This window comes from Odocoileus virginianus, chromosome 22 (assembly GCF_023699985.2).
Source record: "Odocoileus virginianus isolate 20LAN1187 ecotype Illinois chromosome 22, Ovbor_1.2, whole genome shotgun sequence".
Classification (NCBI taxonomy): Eukaryota; Metazoa; Chordata; class Mammalia; order Artiodactyla; family Cervidae; genus Odocoileus; species Odocoileus virginianus.
The window spans coordinates 7,245,103-7,265,810 of NC_069695.1; the positions used below are offsets into that span (position 1 = coordinate 7,245,103).

General features: G+C 39.2%; 1 protein-coding gene across 5 annotated transcripts in view; it reads right to left on the reverse strand.

Annotated features, from left to right (window-relative positions):
* The window catches only part of DCC (DCC netrin 1 receptor), a 1,226,177-nt gene that overhangs the window by 93,720 nt on the left and 1,111,749 nt on the right, over window positions 1-20,708 (reverse strand). For all 5 annotated transcript variants that reach the window (XM_070452514.1, XM_070452512.1, XM_070452511.1 and 2 more), the window contains 2 exons: window positions 9,612-9,677; window positions 2,905-3,067 (listed from right to left, as the gene is read on the reverse strand). In XM_070452514.1, the coding sequence (XP_070308615.1) occupies window positions 2,905-3,067; window positions 9,612-9,677 (229 nt within the window). The remainder of the gene's footprint in view (window positions 1-2,904; window positions 3,068-9,611; window positions 9,678-20,708) is intronic.

Below are 20,708 nucleotides of genomic sequence, written 5' to 3' on the forward strand. Positions count from 1 at the left end.
TCCACATGTCACAGAGCAACTAAGCCTGTGCCCCACTGCTACTGAGCCCGCATGCTAAAACTTACTGAGGCCTGTATGTTCTAGGGCCTGCGAGCCACAGTACTGAGCTCTAAGGCTACAACTGCTGAAGCCCGTGTGCCTAGACCCCATGCTCCACAATAAGAGACGCCACAACGAAGAGCCTGTGCTCTGCACCCGGACAGTAGCCCTTGGTCCGCAACTAGAGAGAGTCAAAGGGCACCAACGAAGACCCCAGGACAGCCTTAAATAAACAGATACATTAATTTTTAAAAAATCATGACTTGGAACAACTGAGCTTGCACCAACTACTGAGCCCCTGTCCTCTGGAGCCCGTTTCCTGTAACCCTGGAGCCCGCGCAGGATGCAACAGAGATCCCCCGTGGAACCACTAAGACTTGATGCAGCCAAATTAATTAATTAATTCAAAAAGCAAATTAAAATATAAACAAGCCATTCCAGGGTTCAGCCTCTTCTCTTCCTAAATAAAACCTCTGAGCGACTAGCGTTTTTCTCTGCAGAGAAACAAGATAGGTTCAGGAATCCAGTTCATCGATCCAGTAAGACCCTCAGACATTCTTCTCATAGGGATGAACATGATGAAGACAAAATACCACACTACAGATGATTCAACTCATTCAATTAGTTTTAGTGAATGACTCCATGTTTTTAAAACTGGCATAAAGGAAGGCCTGAAACCACCACCATCCTTGCTTCTGTCTCAGTGAATCCTTCTTAATGCTGCCTCAGAGACCTGTGACTTGGATTTGCCACTCTTCTTTGTTGACAAAAGCCCTTTCCTGGGATTGCTGGACCGAGAGATTGTTCAATGACTTACTCAATCACAGTGATTTCCCCCCAGAGGCTTGCTAAGTGCCCAGCACTGGAGAAGCTCAGAGTGTGACCGTTTGTGTCAGCTGCTCAATCTTGTCTGACTCTGTGACCCCATGGGCTGTGGCCCACCAGGCTCATCTTTGCATGGAATTCTCCAGGCAAGAATACTAAAGTGGGTGGCCCTTCCCTTCTCCAGGGGATCCCAACCCAGGGACTGAATCTGGGTATCCCGCATTGCAGGCAGATTCTTTACCATCTGAACCACCAGGGAAGCCCTAAGACTTCCCTGAAAGCTTAAGCTTATACAGGAGACCTACCCTGTAAATCTCATTCTGTCTGGTTTCCTATTGGGGAAAAATGGACCAGCACACCAGCTATCGTCAGCTCCAAGACAGTCTAGTCAAATGAATGCAACTGTATATAAAATTTGACCTGCCATCTAAGTAAATGAAATGCAAAGTCTGCATCTGTACCTTTATTTTACTTTCTTCAGTATGGAAGTCTTCCTGTATATTGTTACTAAATACCTTACTTAAAAATGCTAGAAAATACAGTAGAAATCAACAAACAGGATCATAGGATTTTTTAAAAAGAGAGAAATCCTGAGGTATTTCCAAGGGAAGACAGAATATTATTTGCTAGAGAATCTTTCTCTAGCATTGTGTGTTGTATATAGTTGTCACACCAGCCACCTGTGAGCCCATGCCTCAGGCCAAAAACAAACATAATTAAGGGAAAAGCCTATTATAGCCAATCCAGTGAGAACAGCACAGGTGAGAAAAACCGTATCAGGCTGAATTTGAAAAATGCTAGACAGGCATAAAATAACCAGAAGATTACTTCTGATTCCCACAACTGGCTGGTACAAGGTTAATATGCTGGTTAGAGGGTATTGCTGGGAGGTGATAAGCTGAATCAAACCTCCTTTCCATTTCAAACTTTGTACTTTGATGTATCATTCTCTGTATTATTACCTAGGGCTGCATGATATGAAAATATTTTTAAGACCCTCAAAATTTTTAATTTCTGAAAGTCAACCAGAGCCAGGCAATCTGAATCATTTTGAATTTTTGGAATCTCTCTTCCATCGTAACTACTGCCTCCAAACTACACACACCATAGCATTGTAACTATGCTGACTTTGGTATTCTACACTCAGTCATTCATGTGACAGGCACTGACTAAATGCCTATGAACGTCCATGTCAAAAGGGATAAATCCATACTTTTAGAGGAACACACATCTCCAACCTTTCTTCCATAATTGCAGAGAGTGTCATAAGTAGGGACATGGTGGAGTCCATTCTCTAAGTGTTACTTAAGGAACCCCTACCCTCACTTGAACATAAGAATCTGGTCTCAAGGATTAAAATCAGGGCCTTCCCTGCTGGACCAGCAGTTAGGAACCCACCTTCCAATGCAGGGGATACAGGTTCGAGCCCTGGTCGGCCAACTGAGATCCCACATGGCACAGGTCAATTAAACTGGCATGCCGCAACTAGAGCAGCCCGTGTGCCACGAGCAGAGAGCCCGTGTGCCACAACTGCTGGCCTCCTGCACACTACCACCAGAGAGAAGCCCGCTCAACGAAGACCCACTGCAGTCACAATTAAAAAATAAATAAAGAAGTAAAGTCAAAGAGAAGTGCAAAGTGTTTGTTCAGGTGGATTCTCCTATTACCTCTGCAAGCCTTTTTCTCACCCACTTATCTTATGGGCCTGGAATGGACAAAAGGCAAGATTTCTGCCCAGGTCAGGAGAGGAGATAAAGAATGCATGGTGAGTCATGAACGTGTATAGGAAGACAGCCATCAAAAATCTAACTCAGAAAGATGGCATTCAGGACTTCCCTAGCAGTCCTGTGGTTAGGACTCCGTGCTTCCATTGCAGGGGATACGTGTCTGATCCTGGTCAGGGAAGTAAGATCCCACATGCTGCAAGTAAAGATCCAGCAAGTAGCAACTAAGACCGGTGGCAGCCAAAACAATAAACATTAAGCAAAAATGGCATTCGGGTCAAACAGTGACTTTCTCTGGCAACTAGCTGTTACCTACTTTCTCTGCTGGGCTGAAGAACGCCGGGTGCAAATCACGGCCACCACCACCAGCAGCAGCACTGTGATGATGCCGACGGTGACCACGATGATCACAAGCAGGCTGCTGTTCTTCTGAGGAGTGACGCTGCCGTGTGGGGGGTGCATCTTGCCAATGGGTGGTTCTGGGGAAAGACAGGCAAGTGGAGATCAGGTTAAGGATGTCTGGGAGCCCATGGCTTATCACGCTCCGCTAAGGATTCAGAGTTCCTAGTGTTCTGGGCATTCCTGAAGCTGGGGGGAAAAGGCAATGAAAAAATGACCCATGATAAATGAAGCCAAGTCCACACAGAAACTTACACGGGAATATTCATAGCTACCTTATTCAAAATTGTCGCAAGTGGGAAACCCCAGAGCCGTCAACTGATGAACAGATAAAGAAATGTTATATATTCAGACAATAGAACACTATCCAGTCATAAAAAGAAAGGAAACGTTAATACATGATACAAAATTCACATGCCTTGAAGTTCTTATGCTAAGTGAAAGCAGCCAGACACAAAAGGCCACATATTGTATGATTCTACTCATATGAAATTGTGGGTTTCCCTAGTGATGTAAAGAATCTGCCTGCCAATGCAAGAGACTCAGGTTCATTCTCTGGGTTGGGAAAATCTTCTGGAGCAGGAAATGGCAGCCCACTCCAGTATTCTTGCCTGGAGAATCCCATGGACAGAGGAGCCTGGCGGGCTACATACAGTCCATGTGGTCGCAAGAGAGTTGGATACAACTCAGTGACTAAACAACAATTTACGTGAAATATCCAGAATAGGCAAGTGTATAGGGACAGAAAGTAGTTGAGTGTTTGCCAGTGGATGTGGGGAAATGTGATTGGCGAAAGACCGCTTAATGGTACAGGGTTTCGCTTTGGAGTAATGAAGACGTTCTAGAACTAGGTAGTGGTGATGGTGGTAGAACCTTGTGAAACTGCTAAAAACCACCGAGCTGTGTACTTTCAAAGGGTGAATTTATGGTATGTGAATTATATCTCAAAGAAAAAACATAATTATGCTTTCACACAGAATAGAAAGAGGGGAGGATGGGAAGCATGCTGCTTTGGGTGATAAGATTCCACCATGACACGAATCAGAACAGGCTGAGAAAACATTATTTATTTGATGCTGTGAAAGACAAACTATTTGACACCCATCACTCACACTTTCCATTCCTTTAAAGCAGAAATCTATAAAGCACATTTAATTTTCAACCTGTCAAGAGTATATGAATCCTACTTAAAAGCAGCCACAGGGTTGGAAAGAGTGCCATAAACCTCTAATATAATTTTTTTTTCCTATTTTGCAACTGTACCTCACGGCAGACAATATTTAAGTGAAAATAGCAGAATGATAATTTGCTTATATAAACAAGCATGACTAATGAGCCTTTAAATAGCTTTTTTCATGACTTTATCTGTAAAATGGAAAAATAATATTTACTGTATGTAGTTACTGTCAGAATTAGGAAAAAAAATACATGCAAAGCAACTATCTAAGTGCCCTACACAGAGTAATTGCTTATAATATCACTATACTACTGAAATACTAAATAAAATTTTGCCTAACTTAATAATCTACCATACCATTTGGGATACTTTTGGTGTGGACTTCTAAACTCCAAATTTCCTAGAAAGCTTGTAGATAATATTCATTGTGAAAGATATAGTAACTTGTTTTCACAAGTGAATATAATAACCCAGCACTTGCCTTAAAAGTGAAACACTATCTTTTGATAACTAACTTATCTAGGAATCCTTGGGGTTTTTTTTGAAAAGATAGTCACCTAATTTTAAATACATTATTGTTGACTCAATATTATTGGAAAACAATAAATGCTACCAATATAACTTGAATCTCAGGGGCAGGTAACTCATCAAGTCTTTACATAGTACTTGCTGTTAAAAGATTCTGATTATAAATGAAAGAAATAAAGTTTCCTTGAAGCAACTTTTTCCTTTATGACAAAGGAGTGAGGCAAGTAAGGTCAGAACTTTGTTAGTTTTACTTACAATTTAAAAAATCATGTTGCAGTTATACCTCAATATGCCCTTTCTGTTCTTAATAAATTACCTGATTGGTATAAATTAACCTTTTATATGACAGCATACAATGGAGGCATTTGGGGAGCTCGTGGATTTTATTACTTTAATTTGAATTTAACAGTTCACCATTTCTGACAAACTTAGTTTGAGTCATACATGGCAGTAACACTGGGTAAATATTTTTTAAGACCATGTAAATTGGAATTGCTTGGACCAGAGAAGGAAAAAAAAGTTCCTATGTGCTAAATGTTCTGTCTTCCATTCCTTAAATATGTACCCCATGTAGGTCATGGTGACATGAACAGAATGTCAGATTTCTTCTCACTTGGGATCAAGGCATAGCTAATAGCAGAGAGATGCAAAAGCTCCATTTCTGAGATATGTTTCTGGAAGAGGAGAGAAGGACCAACAGCCAGATTATAAAGCCACTAAAAACTATTTAGGGGACCACATATATACATATGATTTCATAATAATTTTTATGCCATAGTCTTATATATTATGTGGTCTGAGAATAATTCCCAAATTAGAATGCTGATTGCTCATCCCACTCCCCCCAAAAAATAGAGGCATAATCGTTGCTTTCAATTCACTGTTTTATATATATATATATAAAATTATCTCTACAATTGGTGCTTTAAAGAAGAGTTCATGTAAAAAGATGTAACATGAAGATATAATAGGAGGTCACTGACAGAAGATGGAGGTCATGGGAAACCTCATTATAGCAGTGACATTTAAGCTGAATTTTCAAGTATTGCTAGGAGTTAGTTCTTGTTCTTTTACGAGGGAACTAATGGCAGACTGTGTGTGTATCTGGAACACTGGGAACAAATAGGAAATGGCACAAAATGAGGTGGGAAAGATCAACGAGACCCTGCTCATGTGAGCCTTGTAGATCCCATTCAATCATCCTTGGTAAAGCTACAAATGGTTTAATAGTTTTCAGCAAAGTGACAGGCTTCATTTGTTCTAAGGAGATATCTCTTCCCTCTACATGGAGAGGACTTGGTGGTGGAAAAGCAGACCAGCTAAGAGGATACTGAATTTGCCAGGTTAAGAGGAGATGATCCCTTAAACTGAGATGGTGGCAATTTCAGTCAAGCAGAGAGGACAGGTACACCATAGAGCTGGCAAGGAAATGAACAAGCTGGATTGCACTTGGGGGAGGGTAGAAAGGAAGGTTCGGGCCTGAGCAGCAGTCCTGATGTCTAGGGTGGGGGAGAGGGTGAAAGTACAGGCAGACTCAGTGGGGCAAGAACAGAGGTGCAGTCTTGAATAGGTCAGAGTTGAGGTCTCACGATGAGTCATAAAGAGGCGGCCGGAAGCTCTGTGTTAGAGATGTAAATGTGGGAGTTGGCGTGTAGATGGAATCCGAAGCCTGGGAGTGGAGATCACCGAATCAAGGGCACACAGTGAGCAGAGACGCGCGCTCAAGACTAGTGCTCTAAGTGTTCAGGAGAAGGCGAGGACCCGGACAAAGAGAAGTCAACATCAAATGAGCTTGCCAATGCTTACTGACGATGGAGAACTTTTTCACGGAGCTTCTCAAGGGACCCATGTACCTTCTAACAACTTCTGGAGGTTGCTAATCAAGATGAGTGGTTTTTAAACTGGGGAGGTTTTAGCCCTCAAGAGGAAATTTGGCACTGTCTAGAGACAGTATGGGTTGTTCCAACAGAGGGGAGAAGAAATACTACCGGCTCCTGGTGGAAAATGGCCAGGGTTGCTGCTACACTTCCTACAGTGCACAGGACGAGCCCAACGACAAACGTTATTCAGTCCCAGATGGAAACAGTTCTGTGGCTGAGAAATCCTGATCGAGCTGAACACTTCCTATGTTCTGATGAAAACTGAGATCCAAAAACGTAAGTGACTTGATTCACACATTTCTAAACCATGACAAAGGCACTTCCAATACCTGGAGCTTGGGATTAGTCTGAGGTCCTTAACATCATTTTAGATGTTTCGATAGTAGGTTGGCACAGCCTCTTGTAGACTAGAACTTGAGACACCTGAGATGCTCCAATTATCTTTACATCAGGGAATTGAGTGTAAAATTTTATTTCTGGACCTTTCTTTTGGCATTAAGGTGTCTGTTGGGTGCCCTGTAATACCTTACCAACCTCAGAGTGGCCATCTCCTGCAAATATGGAAAGAGCTTCTCTGTATACTCTATTTAGGTTAGTTAAAATGCTATTGAGTTAAATAAACAAAGGTTTTCAAAACTGGAGGGCAAATCATGGCTTTTTCTCCTAAATGCAACATTTAAGTCATATTTTTCAGAATACCAAATATGGTTCTAAACACTAAAAAATTAATCAATAACATTAATTTTAAAATAATGCTTCACCAAAGTATCACATCTGTCAAATTGAGTTTTCAAAGGTTGAAGCCCAATAAAACAACATTTTTGTAGGGTTTGTAGATATCTTTACTAAAATTATTAATTTTGAAAACTATGGGAAAAGCTACCAACATAATTGGTGATTTATCTTCCCCCATAAGAAAACAACTGAATTGAAGTAATTTTCACTGTTGTTATCCTTCATACAAATGTAAACTACAAAATCACATTTTCAGAAGTTGAAGATTCTCCTGCTGTAAGAAGGTGAACCATAAAATTGAACGCATCATAAAAGTAAAATACTATCATATCACTGCATATTAGCTTTGATTCTACCTGTCATCAGAAAATAATTTAGGAAGCCTCTTCAGTTTCCTCAATTTAATTAAGGGCTTCCAACTTCAAGAATAAACATGAACTATAGCTTTGTTTTTCTTTATTTGAATTCCAAGAGTGTTGCTTTTAAAAGAGTGACACGTAAGAGAAAGTAAATGATTAGCAAGCTCTAAATTTATTTGCAATTGGCTTGAGTATTCTGACAGTAAACCATTATTCTATTACAATCCTTTGAAGGATGAATCCAGCAAGTAAAAGGAGAGATAGGAAACCTCTATAATTCTGTCACTACATAAGGAGATGTATGAAATTTTCATTGTATGTGAGGTTCAAAAACTCAAGATTTTAAAGTGTTCTTGTTGATGCAGCCTACTCTGCAAAGGTGGGGGGTGTTAGAGTTTTATCAGTCAAGGTGTCATTTGTATATATAATTTGAAAATATACCCCCTTCCTATGGTACAAGATGTTGGCAGAATTTTAATTAGGAAGGTAGAGCTTTCAAATGCATTTGCTGACTTGCATATAAGAGCACAAGCTAAAGGCAAATTACATATTAATATTTACCATCATTTACTGGATAGCAAAAAAGAATAGGAAATAGATTAAGCATGCCCTCTACCATCCATGTCTCTGAGGTTATCAGATCACCTTAATTAATCATATAGCCTGTAATAATTAGTTATTTCAGTAGGGTTTCTAGAAATGTTTCAGGTACTTTGTTCATCCCACTCATTTAATAGGAAATGCCTAGAACATCATTAAGTGATGCAGAAATCTGAGAAGGGATAATGCCAATAATCTATCTAAAATGGCTCAAAGTCATTGGATGTCATTTATTTATTTTATCTTCATGACTCTCTCCTGTGAGATAATGTATATCAGATCAAATTTAAATACAATTATATTTCTCACTAGGAATCTTAAATAGTAAAAAAAAAAAATACAATGACATGCATTTCTCTCAATTACTGTCATTCTCTTCATCTGAAGTCTGCCTCCTGTGAAAAGAAAAGTTCTTATCTGTTGACTTATCTGTCCATGTCAAATTTGGGCTAGGGTTTCTTTTTGATTAGGAATTCATTCTCTTTTGAGGGGCAAATTCAAATAGTCAATACCAAACTTTTAATCTTGGTACTGATCCAAATAGGTTTGCCAGATTTAGTAATTAAGAATACAGGAGGTTCAGTTAAGTTTGAATTATTTCTAGTTGCCTATAGATATGTACATTGAGAGGCCTGCATACATTGAGATGGTAATCCCTTGCAATATTTTTCTTTGCCTCAGCTCTTAGGCAATTAGAAATAATACAAATTTTACTGGGCCTCCAGTATTTTTAGCTGTTCCATTGGGCATTTCTGTCCAAGATTAGTGTTCTTTAGGACATACCATTTAAGAAATATATTGTTCTGTGTTCATGGCTTACATTTGCTTCATCTGTAACATATATAACCATTGTTCAGCAGTGATGGAAACTGTGAGGAAATAATTGTTCCTTCTCAATTGTCTGTATAGATTGACTCTTAATTTCCTGGCACTCTGACTCTTCAAAAAGTCCTAGAAACTTCAATTTATGAAACTGAATGGGTTTCAGCTTGCTGTACTTTTGACGTCACCTCTCTTTAATAAAATTTCATTTTTGGAAATATTTCAAATACATAGAGTACTTTCAGACTGAGATAGTTAACAGCCCTGCATCATTTATAAAATTCTCTATGTCTAGGCTTTTCTAACTGACTATTTTCTGTACTTGTCAGCTCTCACTGCCACTGTCTCCTGGTGAAATAAGCTCCAAGTTTACTAATAATTTCATGCTTGTATTATCCCCACTAAAACCCTAAGTTTGAGGTTATTGGCACTTGCAGTCAACAGAAAATTTGCCTCAAACATGCTAGAATTAACCATTTAAATTAATATGATTAATCCAATAGAACCTAATTTATATACTTACCATTCAGAGTGCTTCTATCAATCAAATTCGTATCAACTGGCCAATAACTTCCGTCTCCATGGCGACCTGTTCATTGAGAAAATATATCAGAATGTTAGTGGACCTACAACATGGAAACACAAGTGAAACAAAACAGACAATAGTATTTAAAAATAAAAAACTGAGTAAGATTAATTTATCTACCTCAAAGACAGCCTGAAAATGGTGATACCATTATACTTTGCAAGAAAATGCTATTTTCTATGTGTGAGGAAAAATCTGTCATGAAAATACTCTTCTAAACAAGCTAAAACTGACCCCTCACTTCCTCTTTTTTTCCCTCCAATATCCTTGTTAACAGGCCGCCAACAGGTACATCAGTGTTGGTCTAAGTGTTGCTGTCTTGAACATCTCCGAACAGAAGGAACGGGGGTGTTGGCTCCTAGAGAGACAGAGCCCGCCTATTCCTTGCTTCAAGGGGTCTAGTCTAGGCTGTTGCCCACTAGACATGATTTTGTGGCAAATGAGCATTACTACTTTACATGGGGACAGCACTTTTTGCCTGGTAAGTTTGAGTTGTCTTTGTGTTATATGCCAAGTAGGTGCCTGAGAATGAACTACTGAATATGGAATAAAGACTAGGGGGTGTGTCACAATCCACATAGTCTATTTCTTACAAACACACTAAGAAACAAGGTTTCTTGAGCATCACGTTATTGGAAACACGGCCTTCTAATAGGTGTTCAGCAATTACAAGAGTAGTCTTTAAGAGAACTGAGCCAGACATTAACCAGAAGTAATTACACTATCATCCACATTTAATTAACAGTTTTTCACTACAGGTAATTCCCTTTTCTATTGGTATGTTCGTAGAACTGTAATTATTTGATTAGATTTTGAGTTCTAGACTATCTATTAGAAAAAAAACATTTGGGAGTTGAATCTCTATAAACACAAGAGTGCAGATAATTCTTCATTCACTTTGGAGTGTGATTTCTGAAAGTGGTTATCATCAGTGGGTGATGTTGAGGAAGCCAGCTATGATAACACTCGTTGTTTTTGTCAGATGTACAGATATTTTTTTTTCTTTTTGAAGACTTCCAAGTCCTGCTCCTGTGGCATTCCAGTGCATACCAAACTTTCTGTAGTTAGCGCTTTTAACTACAGCTTTTCCAAGAGCTTATCATTTTATTTGCAAAAGAATCGTGAAGAAACAAGTCTTGTTACCAGACCATGCATTCATAATTTTTTAAAAAAATTCTTTCAGTGTCAAGTCAGAGCTGAACTGAGGGTGTTAAGTTTCCAGCAAGCATTGATAAATTAATCCAATCACATTACATTGTGTTTCCAGGATAAATGGGTACATTTAAAATCTGCTGGTCAATGACTCTGGGTATACAAATAAGTGGGAATTAGGATGGAGGTTCCAGTGTGTGAGGCAGGAAGGAATGGTGGTGACTGGGCTTCCCTGGCGGCTTGGATGGTGAAGAATCCACCTGCAATGTAGAAGACACAGGTTCGATTCCTGGGTCAGGAAGATCCCCTGGAGAAGAGGATGGCTACCCACCCCAATATTCTTGCCTGGGAAATCCCATGGACAGAGGAGCCTGATGGGCTACAGTCCATGGGGTCACAAAGAGTTGGTCATGACTGAGTGACTTAAAAAAGTATGAAATAAGCAATTGTGAAGACATTTTGGGGGGCAATGACAGAAATATAGAGAAGCCTAACCCTTTCCCCAAGCACCTTGTTTGTGTAACTCTGACGCACCTGGGATTTCAATAAGCCTTGCCCACAGGACACTGACAGATCAAGGTTGGAAGAAATGAAGTGAGACAGAAGTTCTGTATGAATATTAAGATGACTTTTCGCACATCTGAAAGCAACTAGATTGCAAAGCAGTCAGCCAAAAGAGATGCTAACAGCCCCATCACTTAAGCCACTAAAGCAATAAATGATTCCTGTTGGGAGTCATTCTGTATTGGCTGGAAATTAGGTACATAGCCTGTGGAGGATTTTTCCTATTCCTCTAGCATCCTGACAAATGTCTTTTTAATGAAGTTTCTTACTCTCCCAGCTAGTTTGTGGGAAGATGCAGAAATAAGCCCCTGAGCACATCCATATATTACTTAAACATAAACCTCTGTGGGTATAGCACCCTTTAGACTCAGTGAGGCTATTGATTACATGGTGAATTTCAATATGCAGAAGAATATCCGATGTCATAGGTTAGAGCTCTGTGTAAGATAAAGGAACTCGAGATACTTTTCAAACAACAGAGCAGCTGAAAACTTAAGTATTCTATTCACATAATCTAAGGTACTGACATCAGTTAATATTTTGTTGGTTATAATTAGATGGATACCATGAAAGAAAATTAAGTAACTCTTAACAAATCCAACAGGAAATACTTTAAGGAAACTTGATATCATCAACAAGCAAGACTGGATTCATGGTAATTTAAGACTTCTGGCACCTCTTCAGTAAAGACACACAAAACTCATTTTGGGGATATCGAGGAGTCTGGAACCTCTTTATTTAAAGATGTGGGAAGCAAATATCATTTTGTGTGTTTCTATGCTTTTGTTCTTTAAAATATGTCTTTTAAATCCCAAGAAGTCTTTTTATGGGCAAATTGGGTAAATGTGTGTGTGTATGTTTGGTCACTCAGTCATGTCAGACTCTCCAACACCGTGGGCTGTAGCCTGTCAGGCTCCTCTGTCCACGGAATTTTCCAGGCAAGAATACTGGAGTGGGTTGCCATTTCCTCATCCTAGGGATCTTCCCAATCCAGGGATAGAATCCACATCTCCTGCACTGGCGGGCAGATTATCCACCACAAATAACAAGCTAAAAATAGAAGATTCTCCTGCTATTTTAAGGCAAGAATCACAAAATTGTCAGATGAAACACTGGACTAGTACTGTTTCTCATGTCAAAAGGGCTTTTTGCTGTAGCTGAAACATTAGATGCGTTTAGTAAACTTGGTGAATTTCATAAGCACTGATTAAGGGAAAGAATGACCTAATTAGACTGTGGAAGATGAAAAGTCACTTAACAGCAAAGATATAAACTACTATTCGTTCCCAGAGGTCTTAATTTTTTAATGGAGCATAAAACTGATAATAATTCACTCAAAATATACTAAGTGCCCACTATAGGCAAGGCATAGTCCTAGATGCTCATGGGAGGGGTAGCATAAAAAGATTTATTAGATATAGAACCTGCCAAGACAGATAGCGTTGGCTCACTGAATCCAAATCCTATACAGGACTATTTATGGTTAATATTAGCTAATATCAGATCATTTTTTAACTTATTCTGACTTTAAAGATTTAAGAATAAGTTAATTCCTACTATAAAATAACTATTACTAAATTGATTTACTATTACTATAAAATCACTATTAGGTTTCAGTGAAAATATCTTTCATTTATCTAGTATTTTTAAAAGAAGTACATGCAAATAAAAGATAATATATTATTTTTAGTCTTGTACATTTCACAATTAAATTTATCTTAAATCCATTGATTCCTTTTTTTGCTTATGGTACTAAATATCTAACATTTTTCAAAAGTAAAAATTTCAAATAAGTAATAAATATGTGGATATTTAAACATGACATTTGTGGAAGTAATACATTGAATGTATGAAGTTTTTAAAAATTATTCAAATAAAGCTCCACATAGTTCAAAAAACTAGAGATAGGTAGTTTCTTTTTTCATTAAGGAATTAGTAATATGATTTTACAGGAACAACAGGAATGAAAATGTACTATGTAAATATAGTATTATATTCTCAAGAATATAAAGAAGAACTCTTGTGTTACTCTGTACCCAAACTTCCTAATAGAAATTAGGGTGAGGAACAGAATTAAGATGATAAAGTAACGAATCTCCTAACCAACCATGGATTTCATCCAGATAATTTCATCCAAAAAACCGTTTCTTCCAAAAAGTTTTGATAACTGAAGCAAAGCACCTTTCTCTGGTTTCAGAAAGAAGAGAAAAAAAAAAAAAGGACATGATCCCATATTTGACTTGAAAAGAGGAAGACTGGGACTTTTTCAAGTTATTTAAAAATAGTTTATACAGTCTTAACTTTATTGTATTTACATACCTCTAAGGAAGGTCCAAACCAAAAATTTCATGCTCCTCCACTGTTTACACTCTTTAAACAGTATAAATGCTGAAGTCACTTAAAGAGTTATTTTCTATGCTTTATTTAAAGGATAGATCATTTTATTTTGGCAAGAGAAACAAACTCCCTTAGGCAAAAGTTAGTCTCCATGATTTTCCTACTAGCTACTCTCTGGATTGAGAGAAAAATGAGCAGAGGTAACATAAATTCCTTCAGGATGTGTGCTCATTATTATATTTCTTGGTGCTTACCACAGTGACATTTATACCATATTCTCAATACTTGATAAGTGACTAAACTGAGAACACTTTGTAATGTGTTAATAACAAACATACTTTAAGTTATTACTATTACACACTAATGTTTATGTTATGCTTACATTATTACTTAAAATATTGCTTCTATATTTGTACTGAAGTGTGTGTATGTGTGTAAAATTAAACAGTATAATGCTTACATCAGACATGAAGTTTTAATACATATGGGCAGATGAAGAATATTCCCTATGGTAAAATTGTTTAGCACCTCAGTTCAGTTCAGTTACTCAGTCGTGTCCAACTCTTGGTGACCCCATGGACTGCAGCACGCCAGGCCTCCCTGTCCATCACCAGCTCCCCGAATTTACTCAAACTCACGTCCATGAGTTGGTGATGCCATCCAACCATCTCATCCTCTGTCGTCCCCTTCTCCTCCCGCCTTCAATCTTTCCCAGCATCAGGGTCTTTTCAAATGAGTCAGTTCTTCACATCAGGTTGCCAAAGTATTGGAGTTTCAGCTTCAGCATCAGTCCTCCCAAGGAATATTCAGGACTGATTTCCTTTAGGATGGACTGGTTGGACCTCCTTGCAGTCCAAGGGACTCTCAAGAGTCTTCTCCAACACCACAGTTCAAAAGCATCAATTCTTTGGTGCTCAGCTTTCTTTATAGTCCAACTCTCACATCCATACATAACTCCTGGAAAAACCATACCCTCGACTAGACAGACCTTTGTTGGCAAAGTAATGTCTCTGCTTTTTAATATGCTATGTTGGTCATAACTTTTCTTCTAAGGAGCAAGCGTCTTTTAATTTCATGGCTGTAGTCACTATCTGCAGTGATTTTGGAGCCCCAAAAATAAAGTCTGTAGAAAAGATTAATTCAACTAGAATTTGAGTTCTAGAGTGGTTTTTCTGAGTGGGTGTTTATAAGTTCAGGAAGGAGTAAATGGAAAATTATTCTGCAGAGGACACAGAAAAAGTTGAATGTGGTAGTTCTAATCTATTTTTAATCCATTCTTACTGACTGAAGTTAACAGAGGGTCCTTCAGAATGGAACTCACACAATCAATCCCAAGATATGGGCCATAATCTAAATTAAATGGACAGACTGGTTGTCTAACATTCATTCAATATATATCCTCCCAAGGATACAGAGCACTGAGATATCTTCTTGATCTTAGAAATGGTTTCTTTGAAGATAATTCTGGTGATAATGAAAGGAAGAGCATTGATTTCCTGTCTTGTATACCAGTGGGTAAAGATAATGCATTGATGCCATGTGAATATAATTTTACTGCTCAGTACACAGATCATATTGAGATATATTTAAAGGAGATGCTTTTCCAGAGGCTGAAAAATGTGGCTAAGAGTTGGTAACCCTGCTGACTTTGGAAAAAGGTATCAAAACTAGGAAGCAAAATCATAGCCTATGCCTAGGATATTTCAAACATATATTAACAGAAAAATGAATGAGCTCTTTTCATCCTTTCCTCAGGTTCAACACATTGTTTTCAAGCTAACATGAAAGAAAGTTCACTGATTAAAAGAAAGTATAATATTACTTCATATACAAGGTCAACCAGCATGTACTGAGGCTGCATTGCTGTTATTCAGTTGCTAAGCCATGTCCTAATCTTTGTGACCTCATGGACTGCAGCACACCAGGCTCCTCTGTCCTCCACGATCACCCGGAGTTTGTTCAAATTCATCTCCACTGAGTTGGTGACGCTAACCATCTCATCCTCTGTCACCCGCTTCTCTTGCCTTCAATCTTTCCCAGCATCAGGGTCTTTTCAAATGAGTCTGTTCTTCACACTCATCAGGTGGCCAAATTATTGGAACTTCAGCTTCAGTATCAGTCCTTCCAATAAATATTCAGGACTGATTCCCTTTAGGATGGACTGATTGGATCTCCCTGCAGTCCAAGGGATTCTCAACAGTCTTATCCAACACCACAGTTAGAAAGCATCAATTCTTGGGGCTCACACTTCTTTATGATCCAACTCTCATGTCTGTACTTGACTACTGGAGAAACCATAGCTTTAATTATATGGACCCTTGTCAGCAAAGTGATGTCTCTGTTTTTAAATATGCTGTCTAGGTTTGTCATAGTTTTCCTTCATGAGTGCAGTCACTACTGCAGTGATTTTGGAGTACAAGAAAATAAAATATGTCACTGCTTCTGCTTTTTTTCCTTCTACTTGCCATGAAGTGATGGGACTGGATGTTAAGATCTTAGTTTTTTGAATGCTGAGTTTCAAACCAGCCTTTTCACTCTCCTCTTTCACCCTATCAATAGTCTCTTAACTTTCTACCAGCAAAGTGGTGTCATCTACATATCTGAGGCTGTTGATATCTCTCCCAGCAATCTTGATTCCAGTTTGTGATTCATCCATTCAAGCATTTTGAATGATGCAATCTGCATATAAGTTAAATAAGCAGGGTGACAATATATAGCCTTGATGCACTCCTTTCACAATTTTGAAAGAGTCTATGTTCCATGTCCAGTTCTAACTGTTGCATCTTGACCCATGTACAGGTTTCTCCGGAGACAGGTAAAATGGTTTGGTATTCCCATCTCTTTAAGAATTTTCCACAGTTTTCTGTAATCCACACAATCAAAAGCCTTAGCATAGTCAATGGATTGAAGTAGATGTTTTTCTCAAACTTCCCTGCTTTCTCCATGATCCAGTAAATGTTGGAAATTTGATCTCTGGTTCCTCTGTCTCTTTGAAACACAGTTAGTACACCTGGAAATTCTTGGTTCATATACTTCTGAAGTCTGGCTTGAAGGATTTTGAACACAACCTTGCTATCATGTTACTGCAGATGGTGACTGCAGCCATGAAATTAAAAGATGCTTACTCCTTGGAAGAAAAGTTATGACCAACATAGACAGCATATTAAAAAGCAGAGGCATTACTTTGCCAGCAAAAGTCCATCTAGTCAAAGCTATGATTTTTCCAGGAGTCATGTAAGGATGTGAGAGTTGAACTATAAAGAAAGCTGAGCACCAAAGAATTGATGCTTTTGAACTGTGGTGTTGGAGAAGACTCTTGAGAGTCCCTTGGACTGTAAGGAGATCCAACCAGTCCATCCTAAAGGAAATCAGTCCTGAATATTCCTTGGGAGGACTGATGCTGAAGCTGAAACTCCAATACTTTGGCCACCTGATGTGAAGAACAGACTCATTTGAAAAGACCCTGATGCTGGGAAGGATTGAGGGTGGGAGGAGAAGAGGACAACAGAGGATGAGATGGTTAGATAGCATCACTGATTCAATGGACATGAGTTTGAGTAAACTTCAGGAGTTGGTGATGGACAGGGAGGCCTGGCGTGCTGCAGTCCATGGGGTCGCAAAGAGTTGGACATGACTGAGTGACTGAACTGAACTTGCTATCATGTGAAATGAGTCCAACTGTACAGTAGTTTGAACATTCTTGGCATTGCCTTTCTTTGAGATTGGAATGAAAAACTGACCTTTTCCAGTCCTGTGGCCATTGGTGTGTTTTCCGAATTTTCTGGCGTATTGAGTTCAGCACTTTAACAGCATACTCTTTTATGATTTTAAATAGCTCAGCTAAAATTCTATCACTTCCAGTAACTTTGCTCATAGCAATGCTTCCTAAGGCCCGACTGACCTCACATTCCAGGATATCCAGCTCTAGGTGAGTAACCACAGCACCATGGTTATCTGGGTCATTAGGACTCTTTTTTGTTTAGTCCTTCTGTTTATTCTTGCCATATCTTCTTAGCCTCTTCTGCTCCTGTTAGATCCTTGCTGCTTCTGTCCTTTATCATGCTCACCCTTACATGAAATGTTCCCTTGATATCTCCAATTTTCTTGAAGAGATCTCTAGTTTTTCCCATGACATTGTTTTCCTCTATTTCTCTGCCCTATTCATTTAAGAAGATCTTATCTCTCCTTGCTGTTCTATGGACTGAAATTTGGTATATCTTTCAGTTTTTCCCTTGCCTTTTGCTTCTCTTCTTTCTTCAGCTATTTATAAAGCCCCCTCAGATAAACACTTTGCCTTCCTGCATTTCTTTTTCTTTGGGATGGTTTTGGTCACCACCTCCTGTACAATATTATTCATAGTTCTTCAAGCACTCTGTCTACCAGATCTCATCCCTTGATTCTATTAATCACCTCTATGTATAATCATAAGGGATTTGATTCAGGTCCTACCCGAATGGTCTAGTGTTTTCCCTACTTTCTTCAATTTAAGCCTGAATTTTGCAATAAGGAGCTGATGATGTGAGCCACAGTCAGCTCCAGGTCTTGTTTTTGCTGACTGTATAGAGCTTCTCCATCTTTGGCTGCAAAGAACATAATCAGTCTGAGTTTGGTATTGACCATCTGGTGATGTCCATGTGTAGAGTCATCTCGTGTTGCTGGAAAAAGTGTGCTTGCTATGACCAGTGTGTTCTCTTAACAAAACTCTGTTAGCCTTTGCCCTTCTGCCAAACTTGCCTGTTATTCCAGGGGTCTCTTGACTTTCTATTTTTGTATTCTAATCCTGTATGATGAAAAGGACTTTTTTTCTTTTTTTGCTGCTAGTTCTAGAAGGTCTTATAGATCTTCACAGAATCAGGCAACTTCAGCTCTTCACCATCGTTGTTTGGGCACAGACTTGGATTACTGTGATTCGAATGGTTTGCCTTGGAAATGAGCTGAGATCATTCTGTCATTTTTGAGATTGCACCCAAGTACTGCATTCTGAACTTCTGTTAACTTGGAGGGTTCCTCTGCTTCTTCTAAGGGGTTCTTGCCCACAGTAGTAGATATAATGGGCATCTGAATTAAATTCACCTGTTCCCATCCACTTTGGTTCACTGTCTAAGATGTTCATGTTCACTCTTGCCATCTCCTGCTTGGCCACGTCCAGTTATTTACTTTGATTCATGGACCTAACATTCCAGGTTCCTATGCAGTATTGTTCTTGATAGCATCAGACTTTCCTTTCATCACCAGACCCATCCACATCTGAGCACCATTTCCACTTTGGCCCAGCCTCTTCATTATTTGTGGAGCTATTATAGTAATTGCCTTCTGCTCTTCCGCAGTAGCATATTGGACACCTTCCAACCTGGGGTGGGGGGTGGTGGTGGTGGGCTCATCTTCTGGTGTCATACTTTCTGCCTTTTCATACTGTTCATGGGGTTCTCCTGGCAAGAATACTAGAGTAGGTTGCCATTCCCTCCTCCAGCGAACCAGGTGTTATTAGAACTCTTCACTGTGATCTGTCCGTCTTGGGTACCTCTGCACAGCATGGCTCATAGCTCCATGGAGTTATGCAAGCCCCTTTGCCAGCACAAGGCTGTGACCCATGACGGGGATGATTGAGGTTTTGTGCTCAAGGGTCCTGTGGCAAGTCTATGAGCAATAACTGACGGGAACAGGAAGGCATTTGGTGACCTACTCTAGTCAGACCCAGTGCAAGAGAACCAAATAAGCCATTGTCCATCTTTTCCTTGACCATGAGAGGCATTTCTTTGGGGGGGGGGGGTCTGATTTCTGCCTTTATGCCATAAAATATAAATAGAGTAGGCTCTGACAAGAAGTAAATTCATTTTCTTAACCCAGGTCTCCCACACTGCAGGTGGATTCTTTATCAGCTGAGCCACAAAGGAAGTCCAAATCTACTGGAATGAGTAGCCTATCCCTTCTCCAGTGGATCTTCCTAATGCAGGAATCAAACTGGGGTCTCCTGCATTGTAGATAGATTATTTACCAACTAAGCTATCAGAGAAGCCCTCTAAAAATCCTTAGAAATCAGTATAAAATATGATTATAATTTCATATACAAATATCATGAATAGAATGAACATATAGTTATTATGAAGATTAGGATACTTTAAGGGTGAAGCAACCTGCCATTATCAATTTTGCCTGGACCCAAGTGTCAATCAGGATACTTCTGGACAAAACAGAAATTTATTTATTCTAGATATGAACATTTAAACAAATAAACTCTTAATTCCTAGCTCTTGGTTGACACTGCAGTTTGATTCTGGGTCCTGATTCCCTGTTCAGTTCAGTTCAGTTGCTCAGTCGTGTCTGACTCTTTGTGACCCCATGAATCGCAGCATGCCAGGCCTCCCTGTCCATCACCAAATCCCGGAGTTTACTCAAACTCATGCCCATTGAGTCAGTGATGCCATCCAGCCATCTCATCCTCTGTCGTCCCCTTCTCTTCCTGTCCCCAATCCCTCCCAGCATCAGAGTCTTTTCCAATGAATCAACTCTTCGCATGAGGTGGCCAAAGTATTGCAGTGATTCCCTGCAGCACATGCATACTCTTTTGTGGAACACGGCAAATGATGTATAAAGAAAGTTGTGCAAGTGATGTTCTAAACTAGGAAAAAAGTTTACAAACATTTCACTTTTCATCTTTCGCAAATACAGATTAAAAAGCTGCACTAGTCCAGACCAACTCATGTCTGGATTTCTAAACATGTGGCAGATGTCAATCAAAGAAAAGAGAAGAAAAAAATTCTTGTATCTATGAAATACATATGCATGCATGATGCTAGGGAAAATATTTTCCTTAGAAAAGACGCTGATGCTGGGAAAGATTGAAGGCAAGAGAAGGGGATGCCAGAGGATGAGAATGATTGGATGGCATCACCGACTCAATGGACATGAGTTTGAGTAAACTCCGAGAGTTAGTGATGGACAGGGAGGCCTGGTATGCTGCAGTCCATGGGGTCACAAAGA